Source organism: Gorilla gorilla, chromosome 10 (assembly GCF_029281585.2).
Source record: "Gorilla gorilla gorilla isolate KB3781 chromosome 10, NHGRI_mGorGor1-v2.1_pri, whole genome shotgun sequence".
Lineage (NCBI taxonomy): Eukaryota > Metazoa > Chordata > Mammalia > Primates > Hominidae > Gorilla > Gorilla gorilla.
The window spans coordinates 136,189,960-136,216,068 of record NC_073234.2 but is presented as its reverse complement, the minus strand read 5'-3'; the positions used below and the strand labels follow the sequence as shown (position 1 = coordinate 136,216,068).

The 26,109-nt window shown below is 43.2% G+C and overlaps 1 protein-coding gene across 6 annotated transcripts in view; it reads left to right on the top strand.

Moving 5' to 3' along the window:
• Positions 1–25,756, top strand: part of SPPL3 (signal peptide peptidase like 3) — a 137,815-nt gene extending 112,059 nt beyond the window's left edge. For all 6 annotated transcript variants that reach the window (XM_031001062.3, XM_063694410.1, XM_063694411.1 and 3 more), the window contains 8 exons: positions 4,387–4,506; positions 5,228–5,306; positions 6,226–6,338; positions 19,890–19,996; positions 20,492–20,655; positions 21,411–21,610; positions 22,628–22,737; positions 23,907–25,756. In XM_031001062.3, the coding sequence (XP_030856922.1) occupies positions 4,387–4,506; positions 5,228–5,306; positions 6,226–6,338; positions 19,890–19,996; positions 20,492–20,655; positions 21,411–21,610; positions 22,628–22,737; positions 23,907–23,978 (965 nt within the window). In that variant the 3' untranslated portion in view covers positions 23,979–25,756. The remainder of the gene's footprint in view (positions 1–4,386; positions 4,507–5,227; positions 5,307–6,225; positions 6,339–19,889; positions 19,997–20,491; positions 20,656–21,410; positions 21,611–22,627; positions 22,738–23,906) is intronic.
• Positions 25,757–26,109: the final 353 nt, after the last annotated feature.

The window sequence follows — 26,109 nt, the reverse complement described above, 5'->3', positions numbered from 1 at the left end:
AATATAAAATTATTACAGATTGAAAGGATGACATGGAAAACAGGATGAATTTATCAAGAATCAAAGAAATAATAGCCAGAAAGATGAACAGAGAAACAGAGAGGTGTAGGTGCTAAGGAGATGGAAGTCCTGGATGATTAACAATGTGGAACAATTGGGGAGAAGGTTTTGAGAAAAAGAAAGTATAAATTTGGTGTTAAGATTTTGTCAGGAGTGTTTCAGACTGATTGAAGGAGACAGTAATCAGATAGATGTTTTTAAAAGATTGTAGCTACCCACTCCCAAAATAATAAGAAACAAGGAATTTGTAAAGAGACAGGAGACCAGGAGAAGTTGTAGGTGTAGCCAGCGTCATTGGTGGGGTACGTGGGTGAAGGGTTACTCTTACGATTACATGCTTTGAATATGTCAGAAATGATTCAACTGTCCTTGATTATAATAGGAGCTAGGAGAAGGAGACGCATTAAGTGAGACTCAACAGAGGGTTAGATGGGCCATGTGACTCATGCCCCAAAAAATCAGAACTTAAAAATGGAGAAATCAGTTTGTAATTGAAAGTTTCTCGCTGCAGGGTGCCCTAGGGTATTTGACCAAAAGACTGGGTAATTATTACTTCAGATTATAATAATGTTCCACCTATCTGGGCAACTCGAAACACATGGAAGTAAGAGGAAGAGTTGATCAGGCCTGCCAGGAACTATGGCACTCAACTCATTAGAAAGCAGAAAAGTAAAAGTGAAGACAGTAATGAAAAAGCACTACACGCCCACCACCAGAATAGCTAAAATTAAAAACCTTGACCATTCCCAGTGCTGATGAGGATGCACAGCAACAACAAAGAACCCTCTTGCGTTACTGGAGAGCATGCGTTAGCACAGTCACTTTGGAAGGCAGTTTGACGTTTTACCTACTAAAGGTGACAGTATAAATACCCTTGGACCCAGCAGTGTCACTCCTAGTTATATATCCAGCAAATACAGTCACATGTGCATCAAGTCATGTGCAAGAGTGCCTAGAGCAGCAGCATTTGTAATAACCAAAAAATTGGAAACAACCCAAATGTCAACCGTAGAATGGATAAATTTTACTGTATTCATACAGTGAAAACAAGTGAACTGCTATAGCTACATAAAACAGCATGGATAATTCTCACAAATCATATTGAGTGAAAGAAGCCAGACACAAAAAAATAACTCCATAACTCTATGCATATAAAATTTAGGAAACAGGCAAACTAGTATTTAAGGATGCGTGCTTGGGTGGAAAACGTGTCATAAAAGTCAGGATAGCGGTTCCCTTCAGGAGAATGAGAGAGAGAGAGAAAGTAGTGATTGAGAGGGACACAAAGGAAGATTTCTGGGGTTGGTTTGTTTCTTGACTTGAGTGGTATTAAATATGTAATAATTCATTTTTGTGCTTTTCTGGGTGTGATGCTTCACCATAAAAAAGGTTAGAAAGTGACAGGAGTGAGGGTGGAGGGCAAGAGTTCCCTCCAGGTCCTCTGATTTCCCCTGACCTTGTTCTAACTTCTCTGCCTGCCCCCAAGAAGCCAATATAGAAATTTATTTTCCCGTGGCACATCAGTCCTTCATTTAAGTAGTATTAAGTGGAATTTTAAAAAGAAGCCATGTACACCCCCCGCCCAATTATCTGACATCTTAAAGACTTTTACTAAACTTCAGTTATAATTTATTTGAGTTATAAAGATTGATGGAGATGTATAGTTGGGATTCTCATCTTTAGTAAAGGTATACATCTTAATCTCCTTGCTTAGATTGTAAACTTCATGAGATCTGGAAATGACTTTCTTTTAATCCCTCCTGTTGCTTACTATATAATAAGTGTTCAGCAAATAGTCAAAAGCATCGTTCTTACAGGGAGGTGTAAAATCAGTAATTTTCTTAATAGTTATTGGTTTATTGCTCAGTGTCTATTCCATACCAGACGTACGTTTAGCCTGTAGCCATGTTCATTGAATGTTAAAAATGATGTTGCTGTACAAAATTTTTAATTCCATTACCAAGCCTATTTCCTATGTTGATTTTTGCCTTAAAGATAATGCAACTGAACTTGCATATGTCCTCCTAATTATGGCTACTCTGTTTTGCTTTGCTCAGTTTTGCTTTGTTTTTAAGTTACTGGAGTTTGGCTAAAATTTCTAATTAATTACCTCTTTCCCATTCAAGACCTTTATCTCCAGAACTTTAGGAAATGGAGTACTGAGGTCATGGACGTTGTTTTAGGTAGCATATTGTCAGGAACTAAAGGCGCTTTACTTGCCCTGTGACATTGCCTCCTGGTTCAAAAATCTGTGGTTTAAAAAAAAAAAAAAATCTGTGCATTCTATCTAATATGCCAGAAAGGTCCTTTGTAGTCAGTTTTGCATTTAATTGCAGACTGAACTTTTAAAATTTAGCTTTATTATAAACAAATGCATCTCTTATATACCTCACCACTACAGTCTTTATTCTAGCTAGCCATTTAATTTTCTCTTTATACTTTGAATCAGTATAATCTGTCTATAGACTCCATGATGCTTTGTTCCCATGATAAAGTTATTTATCTGAGAAACCATTATTTTCTGTAGTGAAAGGCACTGAAAATCTGTAGCTTCCTCTAGCAGTTCTTTGAACTACTGTAGAGCACTTACATTTAAAAACTATTTAGGTAAAATTTAGTTAGAGATTTCATAGAGTTTTGTCTAATGGATACACTTCCCGAAGTGATCCTTGGGCCAAGCTGAATGGATTTGACTAGGGTCAAGACAGACTGCTTCCAAGATAATTTCTGTTTGTCATGACACATAGTTCACTTTTCCTAAATTGAATTGTCCTATTCCTAAGTGAATTACTTCACTCATCTACCTAGTCCCTGAGAAGCATTTTGTTTTATAGATTTAGTCAATCAAAAACCCTAAATAACTCTTTTGGGGACAAGCAAATTTAAATACTTAAGAGAAATTTTGTTGATCATTGTAACCCTTTGTGTCTTGCTATGTTTATCCTGGTTACATATCTTATTTGTAGCCTTAATATAATGAAGAGACTTCCTTTTTTTTTTTTTTTTTTTTTTGCCTTGGACTCCTGGGCTCAAGTGATCCTCCCACTTCAGCCTCCCAAGTAGCTGGAACTACAGGCTCAAGATAACATGCCTAATTTTTTTTTTTTTTATTTTCTGTAGAGATAGGGTCTCCTTAGTTTGCCCAGGCTGGTCTTGAACTCCTGGCCTCAAGTGATCCTCCTGCCTCAGCCTTTCAAAGTGCTGGGATTACAGGCATGAGCCACCACACTCAGCCTTTTTCTTCTATTATTTCATCATTATAGATCATATGAAGATTTCTTTGATTCCTTTTGTGTGCTTTTATGACATCTCAATAGAGTTAATTTGGAAGTGAGACAAGATAAAACTGGTAATTTTTTTTTCATTCAGTGGTTATTAGAGTTTGCCATGTTTTCCTTCTCTACCAAAAATACTCTATTAATGGTTCTCCACCCTAGATGCAAAATACAGTTTTGTGAGGAGTTTTTAGCTGGGCCTAACCCCTGTGATTTCATTTAATTTGTCTGGGATTGGACCTGGGCTTTGTAATTTTTTTAAAGCTCTAATGGGAAGCCAAGAATTGAGAACCCTTGCGCTAAATCCTACTCTAGCCCAAGAGATTATTTTCCCGTATTCATCTCCTATTCTGGTACCTTAAAATGTTCCCATAAAATAATTTTTTTTTTGTAAATATTAATCGATAGAAATGGGGGTCTCGCTGTGTTGCCCAGGCTGGTCTTGAACTCCTGGTCCCAAGCCATCCTTCCACTTCAGCCTCCCAGAGTCCTGGGATTACAGGTGTGAGCTACCACATCTGGCCAAATAAAATTTTTCTGATTTGCTGTTTTCAGCTATGACTTGTTGTCCTCCTTCTCCCCCATCAGCCAAGTCAGTTCTCAACTATTAGCAACAATGGGAAAGAGTGAAAATGAGTACCTTAAACCCACAGGTGATGAGAAGTCCTTTTAGTCAATGGGTTTAAACCACCTCTTTTACCAAACCTATATTCAAGACCACAAATTTACCCAAATGGACTAATCTTGGTTTTTACTACCTCTTAATGTTCTCAGTGGTGGTTTGGATCCTGTCATCCAGATGGTTAACACCAGGAGGTAGTAGTTCACTTCAACAAATATTCCTGAGCGTCTGCTGTAATGAAAGCACCATGAAGAGAACAAGGAGCTCATAATCTCGTTGGGAAAGAAAGACTCATAGGGCCTGGATAATCCATGTCCTACATATAATCCGTAGAACTGTCTGCATTTTTGCAAATTAATGTATATGAAGTGCATAGGCACAGTGCCTGGTGCATAATAAGTTATTAATCTGTCTGTTTTTCTCTTTCAGGTATCCAAACAATTGACTCTACCCAGGCTCTGTTCCTTCCAATTGGAGCATCTGTCTCTCTTTTAGTAATGTTCTTCTTCTTTGACTCAGTTCAAGTAGTTTTTACAATATGTACAGCAGGTAAATATGAGTGTCTCTGTCTAGTCTTAACATACTAAAAGGAAAATTTTTCACCTTTATCATTGTTCAAAAATTAAGATTTATATACCATGTCATGTAAGTTTTTCCTTATAAATCTTGGCTTCGCCTTCTCCGTCTCAACCACGCCACCCTTCCCCAACTCCTCCTTGAACCACTTGATCCACGTCATCTGTTGAGACCTGCCCACACAATCTGAAAGAAAGGCTGGAGACGTGAAAGTGCAGGAATTCTATGACACCAGAGCAGTATTGCTGTGCTTTGGCTGTGGCCCTTTTTCTAGATTACCAGAAGGTTGAGCTTGGCATAGAGCCCATTGTCAGCCTCTACCCACGTTCTTGCAGGTAGAAACATGGATAGCTAATCAAAGTGATTGGACTGTCAGCTCTTTGATGTGTTTTCAAGCTAAGTATTGATGGAAATGTAAAAAAAAATCGGCAAAATGCTACAAGACTTGTTAGGAGGTCATCCCCTGGCCTGCTGTTTATCTTTTAGAAAACTTACCTATGCTTTCCCCTACTTCAAATCAGGTACTTTTTTTTAATAATGAAGAGATTTTTTGTGCAGTATTAAAGGAAGACATTTTTCTTCTCTAGTCAATTAACCGTATCCACTTGTCTAGTGTTTGGCGGAATGAAGTTTCTATAAGTCATGCCATTTTTCTTATAATTGTTTAAAAAAATTATACCTTTTCTTTCTCTAGTTCTTGCAACAATAGCTTTTGCTTTTCTTCTCCTCCCGATGTGCCAGTATTTAACAAGACCCTGCTCACCTCAGAACAAGTAAGGACTTGGGACTTTCCTCTTAAATTATAAACTTGTATATATTTTTCTCTCATGTTTGATAGCATTATTAGGATTCTCAATTTCTGGTATTGGCTGGAGCACAGAAATGCCAGAAGACCAGGAAGTGACACATTTGATCTTTAAAGCCAGAAGCTAGTACTTCCTTTTGTACCTTCTCATGTCAGAGGAAATACAAACAAAACTTAGGAAGTCTGAGTCATTGTAATGTGCTTCCTACTTAGATCATTGAAAGATGAGCAGTTTTCTTTTGAAACGGTGCTTTCATTCCTTTACTGTGAGTTGATGAAATATGAGAATAGTGGTTGAACTCAAACGTTCTTCTTTGCCTTTGGTCTTCGGTGGCCTAGATATGCTACCTACTTGCGTTTAATCCTAGTGTTCACACCTTAACTCTGAAAGTCATTGCTGCACGGAAACAAAATTCTGTGCTAATGGAGATGCTGAACGCACTTAGGAAACCAGTCACTGGTGGCAGCTGATGTTCGCAGGAATTAGTGATAACCAAAAGATTTACAGTCTTCTAAATAGAGTGATACCATCTTTGGTAAATGAGTTGAATTGTTGGCATTTCTTCATTTTGTTTTCCTCATAAGAATAGAATTTCCTCCATACTTACTAGCTTTTCCAGAGGTCGATATTATCACTTCAAACTTCTAAATGCCCATGTTGATAATTGGTCCCAAAAAGACATTATCAGTTGGTGCAGAAGTATATTCCTGTGAGCTTTCCATAGGTTTCTCCAAAAAAGGATTGGGTATTTTGGATTTCCAGCTATCTTGGTATTATCTGCTATTCTCATCCAGCCATCATGAACTCTGATCATGAAATACCAAAGGAGAATTTGGTTACTGAATAAAGTGTGCCCACTGTCCAATAAGTGTTGTGTGTTTTCCAGGATTTCCTTTGGTTGCTGTGGACGTTTCACTGCTGCTGAGTTGCTGTCATTCTCTCTGTCTGTCATGCTCGTCCTCATCTGGGTTCTCACTGGCCATTGGCTTCTCATGGATGGTGAGTGACTAATTTGTGACAAATTGTAATTTTACTTTATAGAGTTGTATAGATACTTTAGGATATTCACAGAGCTGTACAGCCATCACTACAATAAACTTTTAGAGCATTTTCACACCCACCCCCGCCAAAACCAATGAGCGGTCATTCCCCTTACCCACCACCCCAGCCCCAGGTATCCACTAGTCTCTACTTTCTGTTTCTATGGATTTCTCCATTCTGGACATTTTCCATAAATGGAATCATACATTATGTGGCCTTTTGTGTCTGACTTGTTTCACTTAGCATGTTTTCAAGGTTCATCTGTGTTGTAACCTGTATCAGCACTTCGTTTTTATGGCTGAATACTGTTCCATTGTATGGATACACTAAATTTATTTATTCATTTACCGGTTGTTTCCACTTTTTAGGCTATTATGAATGATGCTTTTTTGAATATTAATGTACAAGTTTTTGTGCAGACTATGCTTTTTTATATAAATGGAAGCTTGGCACAATGGTTCATGCCTGTAATCCCAGCACATTGGGAGGCTGAGGCAGGAGGATCATTTGAGACCAAGAGTTCAAGACCAGTCTGGACAACATAGCAAGATCCCATTTCTACAAAAATAAAAATCATCTGGGCATGGTGCACCTGCAGTCCCAGCTACTTGGGAGGCTGGGGCGGGAGGATCCCTTGAGCCCAGGAGTTCAAGATTACAGAGAGCTATGATCATGCTACTGCACTCCAGCCTCAGCAACAGAGTGAGACCCTGTCTCTTTAAAAAGTAACAATAAGGGCTGGGCATGGTGGTTCATGCCTGTAATGGGAGGCTGAGGCAGGCGGATCACGAGGTCAGGAGATCAAGACCATCCTGGCTAAAATGGCTAAAATGGTGAGACCCCGTCTCTACTAAAAATACAAAAAATTAGCTGGGAGTGGTGGTAGGCACCTGTAGTCCCAGCTACTCGGGAGGCTGAGGCAGGAGAACTCAGGAGGTGTGAACCCGGGAGGCGGAGCTTGCAGTGAGCCAAGATCGAGCCACTGCACTCCAGCCTGGGCAACAGAGCAAGACTCCGTCTCAAAAAAAAAAAAAAGTAACAATAAGGAGATGGGATTAGACTGTATAATGCATCATATTATGCTCTATATTATATATGTAGTATATGTAATATAACATGTTATATATAACCTGCATTATGTATGTGATATACATCATACACTTTTATGTAATGATATAAATACATGTCTATATCATTACATAAAAGTATATCATATCCTTTTTAATAACTCCAGAGTATTAAGGATGACTACCTAGACATGAAATTCCTAGAACAGAATTTTTGCATTAAAAAAATCTATACCTATTATTATACTGCCTTTCAGATAGGCTATAGTAGTTTATACTCCAACCTGTAGCATATGAGAATTTCTCTTCATTGATGATAAGGATGAAGTAATAATGACAATAATACCTAGGATGAATTGAGTGCTTTTTATTGATTAGGCAGTCTGCTAGGTGCTTTACATGGATTATCTCTTTTAATCCTCAGAACAACTCTTTGAAGTAGGTACTGCTGTTTGTTCCCATTTTCAAAAGAGTAAACAAAGGTTCAGAGAACTAGCTCATCCCAGCCACAGACCCCTTATGTAGAATTCATACTTACCACCAAAGCATCTTGGAGGCTGTTTCTGAAAATCACCCATAATTTTCCTGGTTTTTCCCTTAAAACCTTTTTTTGGGGGAGGGAGTTTCGCTTTTGTTGCCCAGGCTGGAGTGCAATGGTGTGATCTTGGCTCGCTGCAGCCTTCGTCTCCCGGATTCCAACTATTCTCCTGCCTCAGCCTCCCAAGTAGCTGGGATTGTGGGCACACGCCACCATGCCCAGCTAATTTTTGTATTTTCTTTTTTAATTTTTGTATTTTTTAGTAGAGACGGGGTTTCACCATGTTGGTCAGGCTAGTCTCGAACCCCTGACCTCAGGTGATCCACCCACCTCAGCCTCCCAAAGTTCTGGGATTACAGGTGTGAGCCACCACGCCCAGCTTTTTTTTTTTTTTTTTAAATAGAGACAGGGTCTCTTCATGTTGCCCAGGCTGGTCTTGAACTCCTGGACCCAGGCGATCCTCCCGCCTCGGCCTCCCAAAGTGCACAGGCATGAGCTACTGTGCCTGGCCTCCCCCAGCTTTTTTTGTTTTGTTTGGAGACAGGGCCTTACTCTGTTGCTCAGGCTGGAGTGCAGTGGCATGATCAATGCTTACCCAACTCTTGAACTCAAGCAGTCCTCCCACCTCTGCCTCTCAAGTACACAGGCACAAGCCACCATACCCAGACAATTTTTTTTATTATTATTTTATAGAGATGGGTCTCACTATGTTACCCAGGCTGGTCTTGAACTCCTGGCCTCAAGCAGTCCTCCCAAAGTGCTGGGATGGGGCCAGTGCATTGGCTCCCAGCACTTTGAGAGGCCAGGATGGGAGGATTGCTTGAGGCCAGGAGTTCAAGACCAGCCTGGGCAACATAGTGAGACTGCATCTCTACAAAGCACTGGGATTACAAGCATGTACTGAGCCACGAGGCCCAGCCCCTTGAGATGTTTTTAAACTTTTCTTTTAAACTGTATCATTCTGTTTCCACTTTTTTTTTTTTTTTTTTGAGATAGAGTCTCACTCTGTTGCCCAGGCTGGAGTGCAGTGGCGTGATCTCAGCTCACTGCAACCTCCGCCTCCTAGGTTCAAGTGATTCTCCTGCCTCAGCCTCCTGAGTAACTGGGATTACAGGTCCCCACCACCACACCTTGCTATTTTTTTTTTTTTTTTTTTTTTTTGTATTTTTAGTAGAGACAAGGTTTCGCCACGTTGGCCAGGCTGGTCTTGAACTCCTGACCTCAGGTGATCCACCCGCCTCAGCCTCCCAAGGTGCTGGGATTACAGGCGTGAGCCCACCGCAGCTGGCCTTCACTTCCTTTATATGCAGTCCTTACATTTCCACAGTTCACTTTTGTAATCTCAAAAAATTTTTATCTAACTGCTCTGCCCCACAAAGTAAAATTCTTTAAAAGGGATTGTGAACTATCTCCTTTTCCTTTCTTTTGGTCGTTCCAAAGAGAAGAAGGTTAAAATATAAAGACAGTCAATTTTATACTACTTGTAATTCCAAAGAATTTTTAAGGGAAGAATTTGAAAATTTGGGGTACAGGTATGGATTGCATCTATTCCTGTTACCTACTCCAAATAACCACAAAGCTACTCCAGACTTTGGAGACAGAGTTCTTTGGAACCAGTGCCAGGTCTGGGAGGCTCCTCTGCACTCCACCAGGCAGTGTTTCCCTGCAGCTCTGGGGCTGGCTCAGAGGTGATGGGGTTGATGTTCATCATTGTCTGAGCCCAGAGCCACCCAGAGTGATGCTTACTGTCACTGCCTCAAGTTTGGAGTAGCTAAGTTAGTCAAACAGTTTCTAAGTACCGATCTTATAGGCTATATATACTTTGTATGACTGATCTTAAGTTTGCTGCATAGTATTTGGTCCATTGTTTGGGGTTTTTATTTTTAATTTGTTTTAGAGAAAGGTTCTTGCTCTGTTGTCCAGGCTGCAATATGGTGACGTGATCCTAACTCACTGTGACCTCAAGCTCCTGGGCTTAAGTAATTGTTTGGATTTTTTTTTTAGAAGACATTTGCATCAAATATATGAATTAACTCAAAACCAAGGATGTTCTATTCATGGTCAATTTGGATAGAATTTGACAAAAATGATTGTACACTATTTTTTTTCTTGATCCAGAATCAGAATCATCTTAATAAGAAAGAAATTTTAAACTTTAAGGAAAACAAAAAACTTGTCCTTCTGCATCTAGGAATTTTTTTTCCTCGTAAGTGACTTTGACCAGTACAATGATTTGAATGTCTGTGTGTCAAGTAAGTTAGTAAAATGTCATAAGAAACTGAGTGTTCTGTGGAAATAAACTAGCAAGTGGATTGCAAATTGTAAAGCATACAAATATAAGTTATACTTAACAATTTTAAAATACATTTGTTAAAAAGACAAGATTATAGTGATGGAGAACAGCTCAGTGGTTGGCAGGGTTTGTGTGGAGGAGTAGGGTGACTATAAAGAAAAAACACGGGTTTTGGGGGGTGATGTGACCATTCTCTATGCTGAGCATGGTGGTGACTCTGTAAATGCATGTGGGAACTTTCATAGAACTGCTACATCTAAAGAGAAACTGTCAATTTTACTGTTCAGGCTGGGCGCGGTGGCTCATGCCTGTAATCCCAGCACTTTGGGAGGCTAAGGCAGGCACATCACCTGAGGTCAGGAGTTCGAGACCAGCCTGGCCAACATGGTGAAACCCCGTCTCTACTAAAAGTTCAAAAATTAGCCAGGTGTGGTGGTGTGTGCCTGTAATCCCAGCTACTCGGAATGGTGAGACAGGAGAATTGCTTCAACCCAGGAGGTGGAGGTTGCAGTGAGCCGAGATCACACCACTGCACTCCAGCCTGGGCAACAGAGTAAGACTCCGTCTCAAAAAAAAAAAAAAAATTTACTTTTCAGTCATTTTGGAAATAAAATGTTAAATATGTTTTTATTTTTTACAAATATGTAAATCTGTTTTCATAGTAGTTATTCAATGCTTTTTTTGAGTGTCTACCATATACCAAGCTATTAAAACAGTTCCTTGAGTTTGCAGACCAAGTTACCCTCTAGACTATACAGACCTTTGATGACGCAGACAGGAAAGGCAAAGTCAAAATCACCCGTGCCCGTCTGTGTAGTAATTCACCTTTGCTGATTCTGACAGGTTTGGTCATTTGTTTAGCATCTTGTATTCCCTTATAAAAACATGTGCTGTGATTGTTTGCTTCAGTACTAGAGAACCCACTATGCATATAAGCAGTCTGAAGTGCAATGGCTACCAGACCTGATTTCCCAAATCAAGTATTAATTAGTGCTTTCAGTAGCTTATGATTTGTGTTACGATACTTCAGTGCTTCCGGAAGTTGACGACATTGCATTCAAAGTAATACAGCAAGTTGCTTGCCCAGCTTATGGTGAAAGGGTGGATAAGTGCTGATTCTATAAGGACTAGTTATTATTAAGAGTGATAAAGTGACAGCTATGTGCATTAGACTTTTCCGGAGAGTAGCATTTGTTGAATTCTGCAAACAATGATTTGTTAAAGTAGGGAAGAAGTGATTCATGTATAAACAGAGCATATAGGGAATTCTGAAAAACTTTAGTAAAACCTAATCTTTTAAAAATATGTGTTATATAATATTAAGGAATCTTGATCATGATAATTATTGGGGCACAGAGAATAAATTTTAGTCCAGATCAATCTCATAGCTTCTTTTATGAGTATATCCCTTAAATCTTACCTAGTCCAGTGGCTTCCTGATGAGGAAACAGGCAGATGTTTCTCCTGCTATTACTTGTGAACAGAAACTATTTAGAAATTCCAGTTAGTTGGTTAGAATCTAAACCAGATTTTTTCAGTGCATGTAAGTTGGCTGTTTGGATGACTGTGAACCACATATTCCTAAGAGAGACTGTTTTATGATGGTGTCTTTAAATGACAGATTGAGAGGCCACCCCCATAATGATACACTTAAATCCACCTAAACAAATGTGGAATGAGACAATGAAAGCACCAGGTGCTACTGGTTTAATGTAAAGCAGTAATCACCTAAGCAGGATGATTAGTTTCAATGCTAGCAGATGCAAAGCCCATATTATGACAAATGATATTTTAACTACCTTGAAGTCTCAGTCCCCAATGTGGTCTGAGTTTCTCAGTAATCCCACTGCTAACTTTTTGATGGCTCTCCTTTCTTGAACCTCTTTATTCACATGTCCAGACACACATGATACTATTTACATGTTTTGCTGAGGGTTTAAAGTGCTTACTAAGCCGCTGACCCAAAAAAGATGAGCTGTTTCTCAAAACAATAAGCAGTGTGGTCTTTCTACCCTCAGCTCTGCCCTATCTTAGCATTGCAGAGAACAGAAAAAATGCCTGTTTACTAATAGTGTGTTACCAAAAAAAAAAAAAAAAAGTTCAGCATGGTGGAAGGTGACATTCTTTTCACAGCCATTGGAAACATACACTTTAGAGCAAGTTGGGAGAATTTTCTTCATTGTACTTCTGCAGACAGGTCTGGAATGGGTTTATCAGACTCACTAAAGGAGGAATGGGGTGAGCACCTCTCTGTAAGACATACTAAAGGATCTGTTTTACTATGCGAGTCCCTTCCTCTAGACTGTACAGTTGATAGAAAATTGGCCATAAAGAACAAACTCTTTTCCCCAGTGGCCGCTATCAGAAGTACATTTCCATTGGAAAATTCACTTCATAGTTGAAAAGTTTTGCTGAGTGTTCAGTGAAGCTCCCCAAAACCCTAATTAGAATTTTACCACGTTTTTCTGTCATTATTGCAGTTTCCCAGTATTACTTATCCACGGATCTCTTCTTCCTGCCGGTTTGCACTGGTTGAAACGCCCTTGTGACCAAGGATGGAATTTTTCCTCAAAGAGAGCCTTTGAGCTTTTCGTTTGTTTCTCAGACTAGTGGTTTGACTTGTTTTCTGCTGTCACAGTAGTCTGGCTTTCTAGCCATGTTGTATAATACACTGTAGTGTCTTGCTCTCTGCCGTGAATATTATCTTTCAGACTTCTCTGCAGAATCTGAAATCATCTTGTAAGCAGTGATATTTGGTGGCTGGGTTTTTTTTTAAATTAGTGTTTCTTAACTGAAGTCTGTTCTTTGAAGTTAATTTAGAGTGAAAACAGGATAATAAATTATTTTCAGGGCCACACTAAGAAGTATTAACATTAAGAATGGACTTCAGGATTTTCCCGAACTGAAGTCTAGGGCTGTTTTATCTACTCTCAGTTTCATCTGGCAAATTAACCTTTCAAATTTGGGAAGACTTGAAAGAGTTGGACCTATGGGTGATGGTATGTTAGCTAAAAGCTGATGAATATTGAGTACACACCCCTAGTGATCAAGGATCATAGAACCTGGTTTACAGTCTATCCCCTGCCTAGTTCAGGGACTAACAGAATCTTGACAGATGTCTGATTCAGTCCCCTCGTTTTATAGCAATTGCTACTAACCTATGATTAGAACATGTTTAGGGCCAGAAATCTAACAATTGATATTTTGTTTTAAAATGCTACACTCAACCGGGCACGGTGGCTCACACCTGTAATCCCAACTCTTTGGGAGGCGAAGGCGGGCAGATCAGTTGAGGTCAGGAGTTGGAGACCAGCCTGGCCAACATGGTGAAACCCCATCTCTACTAAAAATAAAAAAATTAACCAAGGCGTGGTGGCATGCACCTGTAGTCTCAGCTACTTGGGAGGGTGAGGCAGGAGAATCACTTGAACCTGGAAGGCAGGGGTTGCAGTGAGCTGAGATTGCAGCACTGCACTCCAACCTGGGCAACAGAGTGAGACTCTGTCTCTAAATAAATAAATAAAATGCTACACTCTTGGTGCGCTGACTCCACACAGGGCGTAGATATCTAGAGAGCCTGTATCGCGAATGTGAGCACTGCTTAGAAACCTTACAGGTTATGTCATCCTCATAGAGAACATTTGAGCTCGGTTTGGTGTCACTGTCTTTGTCCCTGACCCACTGGTTGTAGAAGACAATGTGATACAGAGATATCAGTGATAAATTGAAAATAACTCTAGCTAAATGGCTAAGATTAATCATTTACTTCCCCCAACACTTTTGGTTAATGTACATTTAACCAAAACTTAAGTGTGTTGGTGAACCTATAAGAGAGAGTCTCAGGAGTGTCTAAAGCCGCAAGGGAAAGAGAGCACCTCCCTTCACTTTAGCCTTGAAAAGCCCTGAGGAGGAGGTAAGATTTTTTAAGGGTTACTTGAATGACAGAATGAAAGGCAGGCAAACTAGATTGAGAGCATGTTCTGGGAATACGACATTGCTTGTGGCAGTATTCGCTGGGTCAGAGTGGTATTTATTCCACATGCCTCTAAGAGCCTTCTCTGAGACAGTCAAAAGGATGCCTTCTGCCTCTTCATACATGGAACTTAGAGTGGGGAGGACCTAGATGGTCTAATTGGAAAGAGGATGTTCAGCTTAACGCAGATGGAGAGAAGGGATAGGCTGAGGAATAGGAACCCATTCAGACAGATGCCAAGGCAGAGCCAGCATGGTGCTCAGCTCCACTCTGTGGAGGTTGTGCCTCCTCAGTTTATGCAACTTTATAATTAGACTTGATTCGTCATAGAGAAGGGAACGTGGTGACCTTCAGGCAGGAAATTATGTGAACAGATGTTTGACAGTGGCAGTGAACAGTACATGGGAAAGAGTAAGAGGGAGGGAGGGAGGGAAAGGAGACACAGCAAAGTAGGAAGTGGGTGGAGGTGTGAGCAAGGTCTGCAGTAACAGTAAAGGATAACACCTCAGAATGGCTGCAGATTTCATGTGTATGATGAGAGGCTGTGCTGTGTTGAAGATGAACCCAGACTTTCTTATTTGGAAGGTTAGGATAGAATGACACTGTCTGGAGTCATGGAAAACCCAGTCACTGAGCAGTCTGTTCCATGTTTAGTTTAGACGCAGGTGGAGGAGGATTAGCATGAGATGAATGACAAAGCAGCAGGTGGATGCTTAGACCCTGTGACCTTTCAAGGCTCCTGCGCAGTTAGGATGAAGTGATTCTATGGTAAATTGAGTAGAAAAGTTCAGGAAGGGCCAGACGCGGCGGCCCATGCCTGTAATCCCAGCACTTCGGGAGGCTGAGGCAGGTGGATCACCTGAAGTTAGTAGTTCAAGACCAGCCTGACCAATATGGTGAAACCCCATCTCCACTAAAAATGCAAAAATTAGTTGGGCATGGTGGCGGGCGCCGGTAGTCACTTGAGAGTCACTTGAACCTGGGAGGCACAGGTTGCAGTGAGCCAAGATTGTGCCACTGCACTCAGCCTGGGCGACAGAGCAAGACTCCATCTCCAAAAAGAAAAGGTCAGGAAGGGACAGGTCGTCTGCATGTGTCACAGAGGCGAATAAACTTACCCCGAGGAGCCTGGCCTCTTGCTTCTCTGTTCAGTCTGTTTCCCTGCCCCGCTTTTGGTTACTGGTGAGCTGCATCATTCAGTCCTCTGACCCTCACTCCCCGCAGACTCCTGTCTCCCATCTGTCCATCCTAGGCCTTCTGTTACTTTCTTCGTGCCCTTGATGCCTTGCATTCCATGTATTCACCTGTAAGTCCATGAACAGATCACCCTAGCCAGTATCTATACACAAACCTGTGTCTCACCTGTGCTCTGGCCCGATGGGCTTCCCACCTACTGCTGACCACTGTTGTTCCTCCAGCCGGATGAGCTGCTCCCTGGTAATGTCCTGGTTATTGACTCATGACACAACCAAATCTTTGTTTCCTAAAGATGATGATCATGGGAGGTCCCGTCCTTTCAAATATGCGTGTGAGTTGATCAGAGCAGGGGCTCTGGGTACATCTCTCAGTGTCCTAAACATCATGTTTCAATCATCCCTTTGCAGCTCTGAATGCTCTGAGCTTGTCAAGCCTCACTGACTAATACATTTCATTGGGTTCATTTCAAATGACATGCATTTGTATACATTTTACCAGGTTGGTTGTATGAATTTATTTAAAAATTAAAGGAGACCTTAGTATAATAAACATCCTATATGATTATAAAGTCAGGAATTAGATCTTGACCACATCTCTCCAGAACTCACACTGCAGCTCACCCCATAACTCAGTGAGTGCTTGATAACAGTGATGATAGTGGAGATGAAGATATATATATTTTGTTCTTCCTAGGTTGAATACTGTCTTTCCAACTCTGAGTTGCAGGGATGAGGCAGCTTTTTCTCCTCTGTGTTTATATTAGCACCGTGCACACAGTAGGAACCCATGAAATAGTAATTTAGTTGATGTGTCCAGGGTCTGCCAAGGTGCTGTATTTATCCACTTTATTACATATATTGACAATTTACCACCAGTTCTATGAAAATGAAATATATCTGTTCATATGGCTTTTTACTTTCCTTAGAATAATTTGAAATTTGAAGTTAATAGAACACAGTTTTGCATTCATTCAGCAAGTATTTGTTGAATGTCTACTCTGTCAAGTGCTAGGGATCCACAGAAAGAATCAGACATGGTTTCTGTTTCCCAGGAGCACGTGGTCAGCTAGCACAGGGAATAAACTTACCAGTATGTAAATATTCACACGGTCATAGAATGGACGAGTGAGTTGAGAGACATTCAGCGTTCTATGGCACATCACATAGAAGAAGCAACTGGGCCGGGCGTGGTGGCTCATGCCTGTAATCCCAGCACTTTGGGAGGCCGGGGTGGGTGGATCACCTGAGGTCAGGAGTTTGAGACCAGCCTGACCAACATGGTGAAACCCTGTCTCTACTAAAAATATAAAAAGTAGCTGGGTGTGGTGATGTATGCCTGTAATCCCAGCTACTCGGGAGGCTGAGACAGGAGAATCACTTGAACCCAGGAGGTGGAAGCTGCAGTAAGCTGAGATTGCACCATTGTACTGCAGCCTGGGCAACGAGCAAAACTCCGTCTCGAAAAAACAAACAAAAAAAAGCAGCAGCAACTGACTGGTTGGATCAGGAAAGACTCTGAGAAAGGACTCCTGACCTGGCTCTTTCAGAATGAGGATGGATTTTCCAGATGAAGGAGCCGGGGGCAGGACCTTGTGTGTAGAGCGTGAAAAGAACACAGTATGTGTGGAGAGCGGGGAATTGTGTTGAACTGGCTAGAAAACAGAGCCACAGGAATGCGTGTTGAGGGCTTGGGCTGTACAGTGGAGAGTGCCCTCCCTGGCCAGGGAGTTGGACATTCATCCCACCACAAGACCCCATGAAGAGTTCCTCAACAGCTCTGTGTCCTCATCAAATCTGTTTGCAGAACAGTGGAGGAAAAGAGCTGAAGGAGGGGAGAGGCCCTGCACCTGCCAGGCCCTGGCCTAGACTACAGGGGTGAGCACTGAGCCATGCTCTCGGGGAACCTTCACTGGAGTTGAGGGCAGTGAGAATGTTTAAAAAAAAGAAGAAATTTTGTATATCAGATGTTGAGAAATGAAAAATAAGACAAGGGCAGGAAGTATAATATTAAATATAATTGCAGGAAAGTCCACCTGTCATTGAGAAGCTAGTACTTGCGTGAAGAACTGTGAAAGACGAGGAGCGGAGCCAGTTGGGTTCTGGGAGGAGATTGTTCAGGCAGAGGGCACAGTAAATGCAGAGCACTGAAGCGGCGGCGTGGCCGAAGCGGCGGCATGGGGGGGCAGAGTGAGGAGGCTGCTGTGGCTGGCACAGGAAGTAGCAGGAGGTGACCTGAAGGGTCACCGTCACAGCAGGACCTTGTCAGCCAGTATGAAGGCTGTGGCTTTTACTCTGTGGGAAGTTGTTTAAGAGTTTTGAGCTAGGGGCCCCATAAAACCTGCCTTAGGATTTAAGAAGCTGCTTCTGTCTGCCCTGTGAAGAAGAGACTTGTTAGGGGTTAAGTTGGAGGCAGAGAGGCCAGGGAGGAGGTCATTGCAGCAATGCACGCCAGGAGAGGATGGCGGCTTAAGCCAGGCAGGGTGTAAAAGAGAGACGGGGTCAAAAACGACATCACAGATTTCCATCTGCACAATTGGAAGCAAAGAGTAAATGCTCGGAGACAGAAGACTACACTGTTAAGTGCTGAGTTTGGACATGTTAGATTTGAGAGGCCAACTAGACAGCCAAGTATATATGTTTCTTAGGCCACAGGATGTATGAGTCTGGAGCTCCAAGAAGAGATTCAGGCTGGAAATTAAAATGTGTGAGTTGATGACATATAAGATAGTGTCAAGAGCCTTGAGATTGGACGAGATCACTGAGAGAGGAAAAGATCTGAGGAAAGGCCCGTGGAGTTCTGGGAATTGAGGAGGAGCTACAGAGAAGCCTGAAAAGGCCAGTGAGTGGGGAGGAACAGGAGAGTACATTGTCCTGAGAATCAGGGGAGAAGGAGGGAGCCATTAGCTGGGCGGGTTGCTGCCTAAAGGTCGGGTAAGAGGAGGACAGGTCGATTACTGTGTCTAGCAATGAGGGGATCCTTGGCAAGCCCCCAGGAGCAGTGTCAGTGGAGTAGCAGGGATGAAAGTCCTGCTGGAAGTGATCGAGCGCTCAAATGATAACATCTAATTTATGGGAAATATATGGGATAGAGGAAAAGCCAACCACCGCAATAGAGAAGCACAGAAAAATCCAGATGACTCCAGTTTCAGCAAGTCATTAAAAAAAGGACTTTAGGCTGGGCATGGTGGCTCACACCTGTAATCCCAGCACTTTGGGAGAACAGGGTGAGAGGATTGCTTGAGATCAGCCTGGGCCACATAGCAAGACCTCATCTCTACAAAAAATACAAAAATTAGCCAGGTGTGGTGGCACATGCCGGTGGTCCCAGCTACTCGTAGGAGGCTGAGTATTGCTTGAGCCCAGGAGGCAGAGGCTGAAGTGAGCCAAGATTGCATGACTGCACTCCAGCCTGGGCGACAGAGCAAGACCCTGTCTCAAAAAAAATAAAAGTGGTGGGGTGGACTATGCCAGATTGGAAACCAGCACGGACAAACCATCTGCAAAAGATGTTTTGGGGTCTATAGAGAAATTTGATTAAATGAGGTGAAAATTCACCCAAATGGAAACTGGGGGTTGTTGGCTTTGGTGGAGTGGGGGAACAGATTGTGTGATCTCATTAGATTAAAAAAAAAAAGTATGTAAAAAATTCTTGGCTGGGTGCAGTGGCTCATGCCTGTAATCTCAACACTTTGGGAGGCCAAGGCAGGTGGATCACCTGAGGTCAAGAACTCGAGACCAGCCTGGCCAACATGGTGAAACCCCATCTCTACTAAAAACACAAAAATTAGCTGGGCGTAGTGGTGGGCGCCTGTAATCCCAGCTACTCGGGAGATTGAGGCAGGAGAATCATTTGAACTCAGGAGACAGAGGTTGCAGTGAGTCGAGATTGTGCCACTGCACTCCAGCCTGGGTGATACAGCGAGACTCCATCTCCAAAAAGAAAAAAAAAATTCTAGGAAGATACTGAACAGTGGTAATCTCTGAAAAGTGGGAATGTAATTTTTTTATTTTGCTTTACTGTATTCTCTAGTTTTCTATAACGCAGTTAATGAATTGCTGGGATGATGCCTCCAGTGAATGAAAGCGGGTGCTATCTAGGGTGTGAGTTCACTTTAAAGCAGGGAGCAAGGACAACACATCCACAACATTGGAGGGAAGGCAGGAAAAGAGAGCTTGGAGGTCTCGGACTGGTTTCCTGGGTCTCCAACAGCCGAGCACTATGTCTAGGAGGAGGAAAGCAATCACCCCAAATTCCACAAGTCCAAACAGGCTGAAGAAGTGGGTGCTTTGCACCAGTTGCGTGTAAGTTTCTGAAGCTGGAGCTTAGGGCTGCCTGATTTTTGAGGGAATTGCAAACTCTGTGAAGGGGCATAGCTTGTGGAAAGAGGATGAGCCTGGAGTCCACACTGACTGCTGCCTGCTGTACCCTGTCTCCTCCCCAGCACTGGCCATGGGCCTCTGTGTCGCCATGATCGCCTTTGTCCGCCTGCCGAGCCTCAAGGTCTCCTGCCTGCTTCTCTCAGGGCTTCTCATCTATGATGTCTTTTGGGTAAGCGTTTATGTCCTTGGAGCCCCTCGCCTTCTTTGTGTTGAAGTGAAGCATTCACGCCTGAAAACTATTAACTAGAAGTATCCAAAGTCGGGCTTGCCCGGCCGCTGATCACTCTCTCTCGAGTCCTTAACTGTATCATGGGTGTGCAGTCCGATCCTTTTGTTTGCTGAAAAGTTGTACAGTAGGTAGTGTGTGTGTATATAGTGTATATAGTGTGTGTAGATAGTGTGTCTATCCTAGGATAGAAGAGGTAACAGGCTGACAAGATTCGCTGCAGTGGGGGCCACCCTGTCAGGGAGTAATCTCTGGGTGTGGAGAGTGCAGAAATTGGCAAGTACACAGGAAGAGCAAAGATTTTCTCAAATCATACAGTCAAAGAAAGCATTGCAGTCACAGCATTCTGAGACTCTGCTCTTAAGAGCAAGGAGGGCTGATGCTGAAAGCAGGTTGCTTCCAACTCCTTCTGTTAAAGGCATCTCTCCAACTCGGCAGGTATTTTTCTCAGCCTACATCTTCAATAGCAACGTCATGGTGAAGGTGGCCACTCAGCCGGCTGACAATCCCCTTGACGTTCTATCCCGGAAGCTCCACCTGGGGCCCAATGTTGGGCGTGATGTTCCTCGCCTGTCTCTGCCTGGAAAACTGGTCTTCCCAAGGTAAGACCTCATGCTGTGACAGGACCACACTGTCTTCCTGTGCCTATCTGTTCCTGGCCTTGATCAGTCTCTTATGTCATCAGCATTCTGATCCCAACCTGGGGCCATTATCTCCATGCTGCAGAAGAGGAAATGAGGATGAGATTCTTGGCTTGCCAAGAAGGATCACTAAGTGATCCAGGCGGTGCCTTTTATTATTGATTAATGTCAGCAAACAGCCATGCCTTACTGCTGTTTCCACTGTTTAGAGTTGGCTGGAGGGAGTTAGGAGAATCTCGATCCTTTTAACTTGTAAGATATTTATAAAAATAAGTTCTAATGGTAGAATTATACAACTCCTGGTAATATAATCTTGGCAGAATGAATGTGCTGCTTTAATCTTCCACCTGTAATAGTAGCCTCAACAGTGAATGTGTCACAAATGATGAATTGTTTGACATTTCTAGAGGAAGCAGCACTTATGCAAATCACTTCAGCAGTCACTTCCAAGGGGCTCTCCTGAAACACAGGGGGCCAGGTGGAGACCTCTAGTGCCAATACTGTTGCAGCTTTTTCTCTCTACACTCTTAAAACTGATGTTCCATCAGAAGAGTTTTCTCTCTACACTCTTAAAACTAATGTTCCATCAGAAGAGATTTCCATCTACCATGCAGATAAGCTCTTTGACTCCTTAAAAAGCTAACAAACTTTGCACAAAAGGAATAGAAACTGGATTGTAGAGTGTGACGTCACTAACCTGTGAAACTGCATTCCAGCTCCACTGGCAGCCACTTCTCCATGTTGGGCATCGGAGACATCGTTATGCCTGGTCTCCTACTATGCTTTGTCCTTCGCTATGACAACTACAAAAAACAAGCCAGTGGGGACTCCTGTGGGGCCCCTGGACCTGCCAACATCTCCGGGCGCATGCAGAAGGTCTCCTACTTTCACTGCACCCTCATCGGATACTTTGTAGGTAAGAGAACCAGAGAGACTGCAGATGATCCTCGCTCTGGCTGTCCTCCAACCTTGGGAATTAAATCAGGTCTTCTAGCTACAGTTACTGGATGGAAGGAGAGCAAGAATTCTGGGTGCTGTAATAGCCTGGCCCGTGAGATGCTAAGTGTTCTGTGTACTGGATAGGCCAGTTCCCTCTCCAGCTGTGTATCTGAAGAACGTTGTAGGAAAAGCATGTCAGTCCTCAAAGCCAAGGACACACAGCACATAGTGCAGTGGATTAGTCTGTGCTTAAATCTTCCTCTAGAGTTGAATGACTGTCGTATTTATTTCCTACTTTATTCAATAGATACTTACTTACATTCATTAGTTCTACATTTCTGCCACTCTGACCTAGGCCAAGTTTTGTAGCCAGCTCATGTGTAGGCAGACAGGAGATGATTGTGATGGGGCTGGGAAAAGCAGTAACCTGCCTACACATGCAACTGCTCCCGCACAGTGACTGGAAAGGAGCTTTTGCACTCCGTACCTCCTCCTCAACCCCAGCACTGTCCTCGTCCCACAGCAGTTCATTCACATGGGTTCATTTCAGTCCACAAACTCAGAGGGGCAAGGCAAGTGGCATTATCCCCATTAGACAGATGAGCAAGCTGAGGCTTGGAGAGGTGGAAGGTCTGAACTACATTTATGTTAGCTATTGTGAGTAGCAGAGTTGGAACTTGAACCCAGGTCTTCTGCCTCCCAAGTCCAGCATCACAGGAGACAGAGGCACACTCGGAGCTGGAGGGAGGGTTTGAACCCAGGAACCTGAGCAAGGAGTGAGACTTGGGTCAGTCATGTGTCCTTGGAGTTGTAGGTGTTTTTTAAAGCTGTGCTGATCCACATTTCTTCAACTGCCCAAGCTGGGCATTTCACACCCCAACCATAGAATGGACGACGGCACATTAGATCTGTACAGTTGCAGGACTTTGCCCAGCAGCAGCCAGGTGACACGGGTTCCCTCTCCTGTCTCACAGATGCCTCTCTCTCCTCACAGGCCTGCTCACTGCTACTGTGGCGTCTCGCATTCACCGGGCCGCCCAGCCCGCCCTTCTCTATTTGGTGCCATTTACTTTATTGCCACTCCTCACGATGGCCTATTTAAAGGTGAGAGCAGCAGTTATAAACCTGTGAAAGCAATAACTTGGATTGGCCTGTGCCTCGGTTTGCACTCTCCTCGCTGGAGGTGATTCTGCTTAAGCCCCTGAGTGAGCTTGTGATCTCGACTGTGCGTGTGTGTGTGTGTGCGCGCGCTACCCTGGCGTTAGCAAACGCTTCCAGATTCGTGCACCACTGACAGAAAATGCTGATGAGCTAGGCCACTACACCACCTGGTCGGGAAATAACTAATTGAAAGCCCCAGAGCCCAGCTGAGGGTACTTCCTGCTTCTGTTCAAAGCAGTGGCCTCCCGCCACCTAACAGCTTAACACTACGTTAAAGTTTGGGAATAATTAAGATTGAATAGTGTTGAGGCAGCATATGATAAAACCAGAGTTCAAGAGCACATTATTTCCCAGATATCTATTCTCAGCCCCGTTTTACAGATGAGGAAGCAGATACAGAGGTCAACTTACTTGCCCAGCTCACTTGACTCACTACCTCTAGAGAGTTGATAAAAGCCCTTTCTTGCTCAGGGAGCCTAAAAGCACCCCTTCTAGGGAGTCCTCCTAAAAATAGTGGATTATTTTTGAATGGGTAAGATTTAAATGCTCTTTGATTTCCCGCAGAAGCAATCTGATCTCAGATCAGGCATCAGAAAGGGGGCAGGGCGCATGGTGGCTCACGCCTGTAACCCCAGCACCTTGGGAGGCTGAGGCAGGCGGGTCAAGAGTTCAGGACCAGCCTGGCCAATATGGTGAAACCCTGTCTCTACTAAAAACACAAAAATGAACTGGGCATGGTGGTGAGTGCCTGTAATCCCAGCTACTCAGGAAGCTGAGGCAAGAGAATCGCTTGAACCCAGGAGTCGGAGGTTGCAGTGAGCTGAGATCTCGCCACTGCACTCACTCCAGCCTAGGTGACAGAGTAAGAACCCATCTCAAAAAAAAAATATCAGAAAGGGGCCAAGCGCAGCAGCTCATGCCTGTAATCCTAGCACTTTGGAAAGTCGAGGCAGGAGAATTGCCCAAGCCCAGGAGTTTGAGACCAGCCTGGCCGATATAGGAAGACTTCATATCTGGAAAAAAAATTTTTTTTTTTTTTTTTTTTAAAGAATCAGACAGCTGTGTGTGCCTCATGTTTAAATCTGTAACTTAGAAAGTCCCTTGTTTCCCAGGGCGACCTCCGGCGGATGTGGTCTGAGCCTTTCCACTCCAAGTCCAGCAGCTCCCGATTCCTGGAAGTATGATGGATCACGTGGAAAGTGACCAGATGGCCATCATAGTCCTTTTCTCTCAACTCATGGTTTGTTTCCTCTTAGAGCTGGCCTGGTACTCAGAAATGTACCTGTGTTTAAGGAACTGCCGTGTGACTGGATTTGGCATTTAAAGGGAGCTCGTTTGCAGGAGAGAGGTGCTGGAGCCCTGTTTGGTTCCTTCTCTTCCTGCGGATGTAGAGGTGGGGCCCCTTCCAAGAGGGACAGGCCTCTCCCCGGCGCGCCTTCCTCCCACGTTTTTATGGATCTGCACCAGACTGTTACCTTGTGGGGGAGATGGAGATTTGACTGTTTAAAAACTGAAAACAGCGAGGAGTCTTTCTAGAACTTTTGAACACTAAAAGGATGAAAAAAATTAGCAAACCGAAGTTTCTTCAATGACCCCTCGAGAACTTTGGGACCAGTTTCCTATGGGGGACTCAGTTTCAGAGAACTGAGACAGAAGCTCTTCTGTCGTTATATTCTTCTTTCCTTTTTTTGGATTTATTAAATATTTTCTGTGGTGTGAAGTGACTTATTAAATCCACAGACATTGAGTGACTTCTTACAACATCCACATAGGAATTTGTTGTAATGAGTTCATGTCCACCCAGATGTTGTGTTGGCAGTGAACAAGGGCACGGTTTTTATACATACGTACATATATATATATATATAAACACACACATAGATATATATGAATAAACAAAAATGAAATCCTGCTAAGATCACGCTGTGTAGCTGACAGGGGCTTGCTGTCGTTTTGAGCATGTCGCGCAGTTTACTGTGGCTTCCTCGTATATGGATAAGCTGCTGTCCTTCCCCTTCACGACTGACCCCGCAGTTACAAACCAGTATAGCCTTTGTGCTGATAGACTCATGGACTTTAGGAGCCCTTACTTGGTTTTGATCAGTGTAGCAAATTAGGGATGAAGAGTTCAAACCTTTTGGCCCTTTCTTTCTTTTCTAGGCTTCTCCCTCGCAGGGTGTTCCGTAGTTTCTTCTCGAGCCAATGCATGTATTATAGCAGCAGGTGTCTTTGTGCTTTCTCATCATAGTAATGTACTACTTGTAAATACATTTTTCTATTTTCTATTTTTTTGTATTTTTTTTGACATTTTGTTTCATTGGTGTGCTGTATATTTTCCATGCCCTCACTCCTTTAAGAAAAAAAAAAAAAGGAAAAAAGCAACACAATCCTGTCCTTGCTGTTGTGATTATAGTCTTGGTTTACCTGTGGTGACAACCGGGTGTTGGGGACACATATCAAATGCCCCTCTGAGATGGGCCCTAAATTCCAGTAACTGGGGAAAGAACCAGCTGCTCTGTCCTGAGAGCCTGGCCCTGTGCTGTGGTCTCTGCTGCAAGCCCAGATTTCTGGGAGTAACTAGTGTTAGGTCTGCTGACCTTTACCTAAGCAGCCCCTGCCTGGTAAGAAGGTGCCCATTGTTCAGAGGCAAAGAGAAGCCTGCGGTTGGCATGAGGATGCCTGACAACAAAGGCTGGAGAAGGGCCCTGAGTTCCAGCCTCTCCCCAAGGGTCCCCGCCCCAGTGGCTGCCTCTGTCTTGACCTGTGTAATGAACTAGTGTGCTGTGTCACTGTGGCTTGAAGTCACTGTGGATCAAGCTCACAGGGGGCACCCATCCTGTTGTCAACAGAGTCTGAAGCAGTCAGGGTGTTGGATTCCTCTGTTGTTGTCATCAAATCCTGCTGAGGGGTTTCTGGGGTTTTGTTTTTAATAAATGACTCCTTTGTAGCCTTTGTCACATAATCTTCACTTTGGTTGTTGGTACCAAACAGAGCTCCCAGCCATCTCCTCCCTGTTCTGGAAGACTGATGGGAAGACTCTGTCTGTCCCCAGACCTGGTCACCTGCAGCTCTGGCCCAGTCATAGATACATCAAAGAACTGAAGCTTCTGCTGTCCACAGAACTCAAAACTGCCTCTGCATTGGGCGAAGACTAAAAATCCACTTGCGGACTCTCCCTTCCTTCCTTCTCAGCCCTCGAGGATGCATAAGCTAATTAAGCAGGCCCAGAGACAGGAAGGGGGGCTCCAAAATGACTCGGATTAAGGGCAAGTGCCAGTGATGGGTAGAAATAACGTTATCCTTCATGCCTGTAAT